The sequence below is a fragment of the Antedon bifida genome, chromosome 10 (assembly GCF_963402885.1).
Source record: "Antedon bifida chromosome 10, ecAntBifi1.1, whole genome shotgun sequence".
Lineage (NCBI taxonomy): Eukaryota > Metazoa > Echinodermata > Crinoidea > Comatulida > Antedonidae > Antedon > Antedon bifida.
Window position 1 is genome coordinate 7029886 of NC_136235.1, and position 13240 is coordinate 7043125.

General features: G+C 33.3%; 1 protein-coding gene and 1 non-coding gene across 2 annotated transcripts; both read right to left on the reverse strand.

The window, feature by feature from the left end:
- Positions 1-5182: 5182 nt before the first annotated feature.
- Positions 5183-10765, reverse strand: LOC144853624 (ribonuclease Oy-like). Its single transcript, XM_078711359.1, has 8 exons — positions 10665-10765; positions 10242-10302; positions 10103-10149; positions 9896-9965; positions 7600-7667; positions 7164-7280; positions 5925-6033; positions 5183-5610 (listed from the first exon to the last, which is right to left on the reverse strand). The coding sequence occupies exons 1-8, from the start codon at positions 10757-10759 to the stop codon at positions 5446-5448; spliced, it is 732 nt and encodes a 243-aa protein (XP_078567485.1). The 5' UTR covers positions 10760-10765; the 3' UTR covers positions 5183-5445.
- Trnad-auc (transfer RNA aspartic acid (anticodon AUC)) lies at positions 8086-8157 on the reverse strand. The gene has a single exon. It is a non-coding gene; the product is annotated as a tRNA-Asp (tRNA).
- Positions 10766-13240: the final 2475 nt, after the last annotated feature.

A 13240-nucleotide genomic window follows, 5' to 3' on the forward strand; every position in this document is an offset into this window, starting at 1 on the left:
GTGCAGTTAGCCTATTTACATTTAGAACTAATAAAAATAAATTTAAAAAAATATATATATATTTTCCAGGGACATTTTATGTAGGGAATTTTACAGTAGGCGGAGGTTTGTACTCTCGGAGTACCCTCTAGTTTGTTCTTATTTTTGGATTACACACCAATGGTAGTCCACTAGGCCTAGACTTGTTTCTTTACCTGAAATTGCTGAAAAAAGGGTTAAAGTTGAAATTAAGCCCTTTATCAGCAAAAAAATAATGACAATCATTTTGATAGATATTTACAATTGTTTCATTACTAGCACTGAAAGAAGAGTCCCAATATCTTCTATTGATCTCACTGATATTTCTGTAGCTACTGTAGCTTGTATGAACAATCAATAGTGTAGGCTGGTATGTCGTTTATATGAATGTCGTGTATATTTTTTGTTAAAAGCAATCTTTGACTTTATTTCTTATCTTAACAACATATCTTTAATAATATGGTAACATTTATAATCAAATAAAATCCTCTAATAGATATGAAAAGAGGTAAAAAATAATAACAAATGCTTAGTAAATTGTAGATTAATTCTATTACAAATAGCATAATTGTGTTATTATAAATATAATACAATATTGTGTGTATAAATGTGGATGTGCGTTTATTAGATAGTTGGGTTAGGGTGGGGGTGTAGGTTATTATTATTCAAATAAATACCATCCTAATAATTAATACATTATTTAATTTAAAGATCTTTTGAAACTAACTTCCGCGACAGAGTGGGCCGTTTCGGCCCAATTAAGAAGGAAGATGTTTTAGATGGCTTTCAAGATGGGCAGACGTATCCCAGTCCTAACGGGACACAGATAGCCTACAGTTATTCCTGCCAGCTTACTTTTTAAACAAAATGTCTTATCATCGGATATCTCCCTATGTAATTTTCTAATACTATTCCCCACAATATATTCCGATGCTTTATGACGTATATTTAATTTGATCTTTATTAATTTGCAGTATAATTTTTATTTTTTAACTACTGTAACTTCACACGCGCGGTCCGATCGGAAAATAAATAAAAATTTAAAATGGCTATAGCCACTAACGGCCAACTTAGCTGAACCAGGTAGTTGCAAGGTGAACCCGTGAACTCATAGTGAATCCGGAAATTACTTAGACCGCGTACAATTGAAATTGAGTTGAAAATCTACTGAAGAAATCAGAAATTTTGTTTTAAAACTCTTTATAATATATTCCTAAGACAGAAATATGGAACAATATCGTAATAATAATATAATCCCAGAATATATTGTATGAGAACTTACAAAATTTAACTCCGGTGATCTGATGTTACTTTCGTTCTATAGATCCGTAATATGTAGTGTTTGGACGTACTGCCTCTCCTGTTGGGCTGGTAATGCTACCGGAGGGAATAAAGGACGCCTTGAAACTTTCATCCGTCGGGCTGGTAAAATGATTGGTCTGGAACTGCCGATGTGCACCAAGAACACCTCCAGAAAGATTTCGAACGCATTGAGTCTGATGTCTCTCATCCTCTCCACAAAGTAATCATAGACCAACTTAATCCAAGTGGTAGATTGAGGCTCCTCAGTGTGAAAACAAATCGATATGCCAAATCCTCCCCTCCGGTATCAGTACAACAGGAAGTCAAGAAGATAATAACTTAACTTATTTTGTATTTTTTAGATGTTTTTTATATAATAATTGTATTTATTGTGTTTTCTTTGTATTTTTATGACGAGCAATGAATTTCCTTTTTGAGGATCAATAAAAGTTGTCTTATCTTATCTTATCTTAAATTTACATTTCGCGGTACATCTGAGATAGTTCAGGTAGGTATCCAAGGCAGAGATTTGTTCCGAAGTTTTTCCATTTTGCTCGCCTATGTCAGAATTAACCATACTTTATATAAAGATTCTAAATTACAGATCTCATTTCTTTTCATAAAACTGAAACTCGTATTTCAATTTTTGTATCTCAGACAGGGCCACAATATAAAACAAGAAGTGCATTTATACCTTATTTTGAAATCCTGTATAAATATGATGTTAAATAATAAATGCGTTATTGCTATGTAATCCAATGTCTGCACCTTCAGGGCCATAGTCACCAGTATGGTTGGTAAGTTTTCAACCTGTCAACTTTTGGCAGAAGCTTGAAGGAAATAAAGATACATCTCATTCACAAGATTATTTATAGGCAGCATTAACTCCTACTTCTCATCTTTTACAATCTCAACCGATTTCATTATATGTGTACCCCCTACAGATAGACCACCATTATACACTGGTTAGATGATTGCACATGGTTGTAGTATAAACACTCATGTACTAGGGAAAGACAAGAATGCCTGGTGATGACTCTTGCCCGAGATGAGTGGAAGTGGACAGAGATGACATCAAGAAGCAATTATTATGTCGACCCGGTGAACTTTGGACATGTAGCAATGTGAAAATAGTGTTGAGGCCAGTGCTTTTGTTGAAACTGAACTTGTATTACCTATACAACCAGTGTCACAAATATCTTAAATGGCAAACTGTCTATATGGGATCCTAAGAAAAAGACGAATATTGGCAAAAAATATATATATGACTGTGAAAACAGGTGACAAACTTATCAAAGTAAAAAAGGACTCCTATAGAGATTATTTTGCCAATTTGTTTCTGAACAAGCTTGTTGGGATCGCAGATCAGTCTGTGGAAGTTTGATGGATACAGTAGTAGAAAGCGAAGGAAGGTCAAATTACTGTATCGCATTCAAGATTAGGACTTTGGCAGAGTTAGTTGTCCTTTAACTGAAGAAGTTTATGAAATGTTTTAATATGAAGAAGTGTACTTTCAATACTATTAATAGACCTCCTGATGGTCAACATTTTGTGTTAAGCACCATGTTTTTCGGAAGTTGGTTAAAATGAGCTTCGTCATACTATGAATGGAACGTAACATGTTTTAAGACGGCCAATGGAACAACTAAGGCTTGTGGGAAGATGAAAACGGCCTAGCTAAATGCTAAATGTGATTGTTTTGTATATTATGTAATGAGGAGAAAGACTATGAAAATACTATAAGCATCCGATGGAGATAATGCAAAATCCGATTTATTATGCAAGAAGGGCAACGTGTCTGGTTGCTACAATTAACTGTGTTGAATTGCCTTTAACCACCAATTGGGCGGTTAAAGCAGTCTCCCTGGTTAAAGTGTAGTTAAGACCCTTCCTGTTATTATTCGGTTATTTTGATAATGTATCTTTCAATAATACCAATGGCTAATAGTATGTCATGCTTATTTAAATAATGTGCTGCAAATTTAAATTATACTCTCCTATATTTTCGTTTTGCAATTGTTACTGACATATTTATTCATTTGTTAGGCCTACTATAATTAAAGTAATGGAGTAATAATAGACGGGAGGTTAAGACATTGTCTTAGGATCATTTGAAAAGAATAATTAGAAGAAATTTGTTAAAAAAGTGATCGTATTTCATCAATTCCATTTTACTCGTCTAGACATAGAAATCGAATGTTCGGATCCAACTTCTGTCAGATTCTCCAAACAAGATCTCGTCATCTCCCCACGAGTGAGAGGGTTTAATCCGTAGTCTACATTGTGGGCACGTTTGCGAGGTATTACACCATCGCACAATGCAGGTTGTATGCGCAACTAAAGTACATTGATCACATTTCCATTGATCAGCCATAAGCCGATCATAACAAACTGAACAATTTTGCTCTGTCATTTTATCCCGTGCCTAACAAACCCAACATGTTAACATTTATAGTTATACTACATGTTAATTCTATACGAAAAATGTTGGTGTTGAAATTAATATTAAAATTTCCTGATAACGTTCCCAGTTATTTTATTGTGTAAAGCATATGAATCTGATCTAGATAAAGAAAACTATGTGAACTAGCAAATGTGCAAATTAGGATACAATAATTAACAAATCTACAATTGTCAAAATTATAAAATAAAAGTATAAATATGAATATTTAGTGATTTAGCTTTGCGAGCTGTGTTATGTAAATACACTGAGCTCACAACATTAAAGATCAAAGTCCAAAGATTACTGTTAATGATGATGTTTCTAAACGCTAATCGTTTAATTCCGCAATTATAATGTAACTTTTTACATTTTGACTGTACTGTAGAAATCCTAGCAATAGGATAGGAAAATATACCACTCTGGTATTTAACTACCTTCTGTAAATAACAATATTGAAGAAGTAAGTTATTATTAACAGTAAATCTTTATACTGGGTAGCCTCACAGAGTGCTCAGTGTATGTACTATTATGAGTTTGTGACAGTGGCTGAGTACGTGTGTGAGTACACCGGGGTAACTCCCTACTCTACTCGAAAGATGTACTACGTTCTTGCACATGAGCCAGATTTGTACACTGGACCTACGGTTTATAGTCCGAGAAGACTCATTCTACCACCAGAACCATGGAGCGAGTGAGCCTCAAACCCTTGCCGATGTTATGGCTACGTATTATGGTTCCACTGTCTAAACTTGGCCTCTCACTCGCATGTAAGGATATCGCAGCTTGCTGACGATACGGTAATTTTTGCAGGCAATGGTCATAGTGTATACAGATTTAGAAATTGTTATTACTTTCTGTAAAATTTCAAACCTGCAATTTGGTTTGGGCGTAACAGAAAAAGAAATGCAATGTATGGAATAAACGAAACTTTGGTCACCGGCACTTTCAAAGTTGACGTATTATAATGCTTCTATTACAAATATACCAGAGAATGTATTATCAAAAGTTAACTTCCTGTGGAGTGGGAAAAAGAAACCATTTAAAAGAAATACACTGCTGATAGGTAACCTTTTAAAAGATGAAATCGAAATGCCCGACTTTAGATCACATGTAAAAACACTAAAATATGGTTGGTGTAAAAAAATTTTAAATCCTGATAGATTAAAATGGAAGATAATTCCTACATATTATCTGAATGAATAAGGTTAATTTTGAGTTGCATTATCGATATGAAAGTAATTATTTATTATCAATAATAAATTAATAGGTATTATTATATTAAAACCGTGCAAAATGGATGGCGGTACATATAATAATATTAAAGAAAAGACAATGTTTCTATGCTGCTTAACACATTTATTCCAATAATCATAATTGCTTGAAACATTTTGTATGTTTTGACTGTATTTAAATCTGATATTTTCATTTGAAACTAAACATATTTATATAGTGAAAAAAAAACATTCTCCTTAATTTGTCATAATTGTTTAACTTTTATTAGGCCTATGCATACTTATCATGAGATAGATTAAGAAAACAACGAATACTTTATATTCTTGATCAACTTTCTTTTTTTCCGTGTAAACAAGAAGTAAAAAAAAACTGAAAGTTGAAAGAAAAATGATATCTATATAACTTTAATTATTTATTTATTTTTACTGTTGAAAAACAATATAGACCTATTAAGGTAATTCTAAGCTGAACTCAGAAATAAATGAAGCTTTGAAACTTGGATAGCTTATGGGTTCATATTTGTTGCATCCTTTCATGCTTACATCACAGTCCTTCAAGGTAAAGTCTGTTGTCATGCACAAATGGATTTCGTTTAAGTAACTCTGTCCATCAACCTGCACATAAAAGAAGGCTCATATAATAGAGATAAATTACTAAATATACATAGATTAATACAATAATCATCAATCTAGGTGATAGAGTGGAGTTCTAACAGTAGGTCTAGGCCTACCATGGAGTGATTTAATGGTGGAAGGTATTGCTGCGTTAGACATAGATTGGAAACTAAACTCTGCTTTACGCAACTTAACAAAGTTAATATGTACCATATGCATCAGAGGTTTACTTAAAAAAGAAAAACGCTAATCATGAATATGTATGTTTTCACTCGTTCCTTTCTTTTTATTTAATGTAATTATACGGTACTTACAACTTTGCAACAAACAATAGATGTAGCGTTGAACGCATCGTGGAGAGCGGCGGTTATTGTAGTCAAATTGTAACTCTTCCCTGGAACAATACCGTTTTCGGATAATGCCCTTCAGATAAACATATATATAGATATATCATACATTATTTATATATTATATGGAATTTGTTTAACTGAAAACTAAACATCACGGGCACATAATACACTTTAAATCGCCCGGTGATATACTGAAAATGAATTAATTAATTGAAAAGATAAAAATGAGGAAATCTGTGAGAATGAAACAAAGTTGCCCAACCGAGATTTTAACCCAGAACCATCTGCTTGATATGCAAATGTAGGCCTTCTCGCCAGTAGGTCACTGGGTCTTTCATGATATTGTTTAAATACGATTGAATGGTGACTATTCAACACTTCAGCAGAGATAAATTGATCTACCCAGAACTTTTGTCCACGTGCCGACACAGAAATAATGCTTGGTTCCCACTAGAGACGCAACACAAGGACGTAACGCAACGTAAGTGAATTGACCAATCACAAACGATGGATTATTCGAACTGTCGCTTGTCATTGGTTAACACGCTTGCGTTGCGTTTACGTCCTTGCGTTACGTTCTAGTGGGAACCAAGCTTAAAGCATTGTTACGTAACAACCGTAGACTCTGGTTCTCCGGACGTAAGGGCACTGCAATATTGTTTTCGGGGTAAAGTTTGGTTTCACTAATGCTTGGTTCCCACTTGAGACGCAAGACAAGGACGTAACGCAACGTAAGTGTGTTGACCAATCACAATCAATGGATTATTCGAACGGTCGCTTGTCATTGGTCAACACGTTTGCGTTGCGTTTACGTCCTTGCGTTACGTCCTAGTGATAACCAAGCTTTTAGATGACGTAACCTGCGCCGCAAGTAAGTTGTTCAATCACAATGTGATGAAACATCCGAACACTTGCACTGTGCCTATGTCGTCGTCGCGTTGCGTCCGAATGGAAACCAAGTTTAAGACACCTACTAGGCACAACGAAAGGACGTAAACAACAAAAGCGTGTTGATTAATGACAATTAAATCCATCGCCGGTGATGGGTCAAATCATAATCTAGTCTACGATGACGATATTTTGTCAGAAGTAATTAAGATTTGCCGTTTGTCTAAAATGATCATAATATATAAGATATGTTTGGCTCTGTAATGATTCAATACCAAAGTTTATAGTATAAGAATTTCCTGTAATAGAACTTACTTATCAATACTAAACTTGTTATTTAAATCAACCGTCTTGTTGAAATAATTTCTCTCTGAATCTGTTTCAGTCGTGCAGTTAAGCGCACAACTTCCGTGTTTGCACCATTCGTGTTGCCTAAAGGAAGAACAATGACAAAATAAACAGTAAATCCTTTAAAAATCAGCAACATTTCATCAACAATGTCAGTTTGTGAAATTGCTCTAGTTGTTTTATTTTATTCACAGTATAGTGTAGTATATGTTTATTTCTAATTTTTATTTTGTTTATTTTTTCATTTATTCATTAATTTACTTGTTCATTTACAATTAAAACAGACCACATAAATGAAAAACACACATAACAACTCTATACACATTGTAATATTAAAACATGAATATTATGAATTATTCATAAATAAAACAAATATTAAGCACAATTAAAAGTATGTCTTTACCAGAAATACATGTTTTCTTGGTTGTATTTTAATGATGGCCATACGAGTTGCAACTTATCCGTGATGTCCTAGCACACACAATTGAAAACATAAAAATCTGTTTTAGCTTCGAATTTAATTTAAAAGTTACACGACTAAATTACAACATTTCATATATATTATATATATATAAAAACAGACCGCCTGCTTGATATGCAGATGTCCTAACCATTAGACCATAGTATGTATGTATATATATATATGTATATATATATATATATAAACACAACAGGCAAAGAACATTAATTCTAAACCGCCCGGTGATATACTGAAATTTAATTAATTAATTTGAAACGACAAAGATGAGGAAATCTGTGAGAATATATATATATATATAAACACAGTAGGCAAAGAACATTAATTCTAAACCGCCCGGTGATATACTGAAATTTAATTAATTAATTTGAAACGATAAAGATGAGGAAATCTGTGAGAATGAGAAAAAGTCGCCCCAACCGAGACTCGAACTCGGACCGCCTGCTTGATATGCAGATGTCCTAACCATTAGACCACTGGGGCTTTCATGGTATTGTTCAAACTCGATTGGATAGCAACTCTTTAACATTCTCGGCATGGTACGGCGGAACAGCACTAGTCCTCAGTTGTACACAAGCGCAACAGAGATCAAATTGATACGCCCTCATCTTACAGTATTTTTATTCACGAGGCGGGATCTCCGAAGAGATACTTTTATATATATAAACACAGTAGGCAAAGAACATTAATTCTAAACCGCCCGGTGATATACTGAAATTTAATTAATTAATTTGAAACGATAAAGATGAGGAAATCTGTGAGAATGAGAAAAAGTCGCCCCAACCGAGACTCGAACTCGGACCGCCTGCTTGATATACAGATGTCCTAACCATTAGACCACTGGGGCTTTCATGGTATTGTTCAAACTCGATTGGATAGCAACTCTTTAACATTCTCGGCATTCACGGAAGTTGTGCGCTTATATATATATATATATATATATATCCAATCTGCAGACAGTACTGTTTCGATCTTATTAGGTCTCGTCAGTGCAGCTCAGGTTTCGAAATAAAATGTACTGCAGAACTGGCACAATATATAGGCTGAGCCAGGTATGCGGGACATGGTATAAATAATTCAGATCACCTGGATAAGGTGCTTGATACACTGAGGTAGAGCTAAATAAAATAAAACGATACGAGATGAACTAAGGTGACTTCATATTTATTCACTACACGCTTGTTTCGTATGGCCAGTGGTCACACTCTTCAGGTGAATTACAAAACATGAGTGACGCAATTTGTCCACAAGACTACAGTTAATGAATGACCAGGAAGTTATTGTTTTATGTTTTTCAAAGGTCTATTGTTTACGGATGTGTTGCCTATTGTTAATTAAATACTTTGATATATTATTTGCCATCCTAAGCTATGCTCACTTGACAGCAAAAATGAGCATTGTTACGTAACAACCGTAAACTCTGATTCTCCAGACGTAAGGACACTGCAATACTTTCTTCGGGGTAAAGTTTGGTTTCACTTAGATGACGTAAACTGCGCCGCAATTGTTCGATCACAATGTGATGGATCATCCGAACTGCTATGTCGTCGTCGCGTTGCGTCCGAATGGTAACCAAGCTTAAGACACCTACTAGGGCGCAACGAAATGACGCAAACAACAATAATATAAGCGTGTTGATTAATGCCAATTAAATCCATCGCCTTGTGATGGGTCAAATCACTTGCGTTGCGGAACAAGCTTTTAGGCCGAAAAAAATGAACTAATATCAACATGCAGGCACAAAACGAAATATTTAATTTAAAATATTTTTTTAGTCGTTTTACACAATGGCTGAATTATTAAAAAATAGCATTTTGAAAGTTATAATATCATAATATAAATAAATGAGTTTATAGTATGACTGATTTTGTTGTGATGCTTTTAGATAGTGAGTGATGTTTGTGAGGTTCTGTGATTTGTTAAAAGACCATGGCATGATGTAGGCATTATTAACCAGTTTCGGCGCTACACTCTATGATGGATATAATAGTAGGATTGATTAATTTGTTTTTAAACAATCAGACAATTAATAAACAATCATTACCGTAACACCAAGTGATCAATCCTACTAACGCAACAAAATTGTCCTTCGGGTTAAAGGTTAAAGTTATTACATTTATCCATATCATCCGTTACACTACGTACATAGATTCAGGTTATGTGATTGGACGATTGTGCATCATATGCAAATAGTACACATACTTATAATATAGTTTCCTACCGTGATTGAATTGGGATCGAACACTTGTTTTGGATAACAGAACGAAAGGTAATAGTTAGTAGCATCGGGCCTGCCGGAAGAAATAATAATGTAAGGTACGGTACTAAATTAAGGTAAGAAATGAAGAATCCATCACTTTCTCTATAATTATCTGTTAATGTATACTACCCAACAAATTAGTATGTACAGATGAATAATTTACATTACCAGAGTCCATGGATAGTCCACGTGTTCACACCAGTCGGAATGCTACACTGTTAAATAGAAAGAACATTCACTTTTGTTTTTCTTCATATTAGTAGTAAAATAAAAACGTTAGTTAGGCTACTTTACTCCCGGTACTTACTTTTTCAATTTTACAAAATGTCGGAGGCCATTGTTGAGAAAACTTGAAATGATCACACTTCCTGAAAACCATCAATTGTATATTTATATTAATTATATTATCAGTATAATTATATCGTTATTCATCCCTCATGGAGCAAAAGAAGGAGATGGATTACATCATCTTACAATAAGAAGTAGGCCTACAAATTACAATTTCAAATATTAAATATAAAACTCTTAGGAATTATTAAATATTCCTGAATTGATACCGATTGGGATCGGTCATCGAGATTAATTATTTGTTATGATAAAGAATCTCAAGATAGCTGACCTATATTATAAATATGACTATACCTCCTTGGTAAACTTCCTAAATGTGCCGAATCATCACATTCGACCAAGATGATGATGATGATTAAGTAACGATAAAAATAACACTTACTTTGTTGTTGGGTAAGCTTTGCATTGATACACCCCAGCGTTACTCGGACTAACAACAACAAATATTAGCAGGCCAATAAAGTATGTAGCAGGCATCTTTAGTTACGTTGATGAATGAAAAAGAAACACAAGCTACAGTAGTATATTAATGAGTGACAATATTAAAATGTTATTTCCTTGTTTCGAATGGCGTATTTAAACAGTTTCACTCATCGGCGGATTTTTTCAGATCTATATTATGTTATTCTGCGCCAATACTTAAATATACCTCCATGCTTATAATATTATTTGTTAAGCGCATCACATGTTCACCAAAATGCTCAAAGGCGCTTATTTCTTTTGTTTGTAGTCGTTTTCTCTTTATTTTATGAGATTGTTCATATTATGTTCAAATTATTTACCGTTACACAATATAGCGTTAACTTAAAGTAGAAGAATGATAGAGAGGGAATAATTCTATAAAAAAACACCGTAGAGGAAAATAACGTAGCCTATATTTGAAAGTTACCATGAATGTGTTTGCATGGGCCAAAAAATGGCCTTTCAAATTGACGACGAAGAGTAAATTTGGTTAAATTAATGTGTAGCAGAAATCACAAGGAAACAAGATGAACTTCTTAACATTTTGCAAAATAAAATTCTGTATATTAAATTATTCCTTTTGACATTAAGTAGTTCAAATCTTTTTTTTTGTTTTTTTTCAAGGTCAGTGAGTATAGTGGATAATGTTGATATGTCGCTGAATTAGAAAGTAGAAGTTGAATAGAAACACCACAAGTAAAGTTTTAATATGTTATCTATATTATCTATATATCTATATTAAAATTATAATTTATGTTATCTATATTTAGTCATCGGATAAAATATTTTAACAATCCGTATTATATTTCATAATTTTATTTAAAGATATGACTGATAAGAACTTGTAACAAAAAAACTAAAACAAACTGAACAGTTATTGTTTGTTACTAATAATTGTTTGTTCTTGTTTTTGGATTACACACCAATGGTAGTCCACTAGGCCTAGACTTGTTTCTTTACCTGAAATTGCTGAAAAAAGGTTAAAGTTGAAATTAAGCCCTTTATCAGCAAAAAAATAATGACAATCATTTTGATAGATATTTACAATTGTTTCTTTACTAGCACTGAAAGAAGAGTCCCAATATCTTCTATTGATCTCACTGATATTTCTAATAAAGCGTTCGATATAATATATGATCTATAGATCATAGATATTGTTTTGATAGCCTATTTAATCTAGTTTTTGAGTTATTAAATCTTGTAGGGGTCGGAATCGGAAATTGTTGGGCTACTTAGTGTCTGAGGCAACTTATAGGATAAAGTTGCTGCCATGCTCTTTTAACATTGTATACACATATGGGAACGATGTCCAACAACGTTTATCCGTGTGACTTATTTTGTACATCATCAATTATGATAGCGAAAGATAATATGTAAACGAGCAAATGAGGGCATTTTTTTGTCAAAAATATATATGAATATTTAGTGGTTTAACAGACATTATTTCTTATCTGTATATTTCAATACACTCACAACATTAGGGATCAAACTCCAAAAGATTTAATATTAATGCATGATATTTCTAGTCAGGTCAACCTCAACAATATTAACGCATAATGGATTTTGTTGTCTCAGAAGAAGAAGAATGTTATTATTTTGTAATCAATAATTTTTGTGCGTCAATAATAACAATAACTAGAATTTAATTCGTCACTTTGACGAATTATAGGTGATCATTTTTATCATTTTACTGAAATTAATTTTATTTTTTACATGCACGTACGTTAACATACGATCAGAAAATGTTGATGTATGCCATCCTATTATACACTTATAGTGCTGAGTTGTGCCTATTATAAAAGTAACACGTACAATAACAAAGGTTATCCGCTTGAGGCGGATAACCAATAAGAAGAATAAAGATTTCATACAATAACAATAGGTGATCATTTTATTCTAAATGATCACCTAATAATTGCTACAGTATAAATTCAAGGGTTCTCGGACCTAGATAACAAGATTTCCTTCTTCTGTCTATATATACAATATTCTATGAACATTATTTAATATAAACATTTTTTTACCACATCCAAGTTCAAAATAAAGAGTAGCACAAGGGGAAGTTTTTGTATAAAAATTTGCATTTGTAACTTTCATCTTTCAATTTCACAACAATCCAATTAGAATAATATGAAGAATGCATTTCGCAGTTTAGTAGCCTATATATGTCATGAAAAAGTGATGTTTCAATCTAGACATAGAAATCGAATGTTCGGATCCAACCTCTGTCGGATTCGGCGAGCAAGATTTCGTCTTCTGAGAGAGGGGGATTTGGGGATATCCCGGTGGACGAGCAGATTCGGACGGTGGACGAGGACAGCCTCATTGTGGGCACGTTTTCGAGGTAGTACACCATCGTACAATGTAGCTTGTATGAACAATCAATAGTGTAGGCTGGTATGTCGTTTATATGAATGTCGTGTATATTTTTTGTTAAAAGCAATCTTTGACTTTATTTCATATCTTAACAACATATCTTTAATAATATGGTAACAT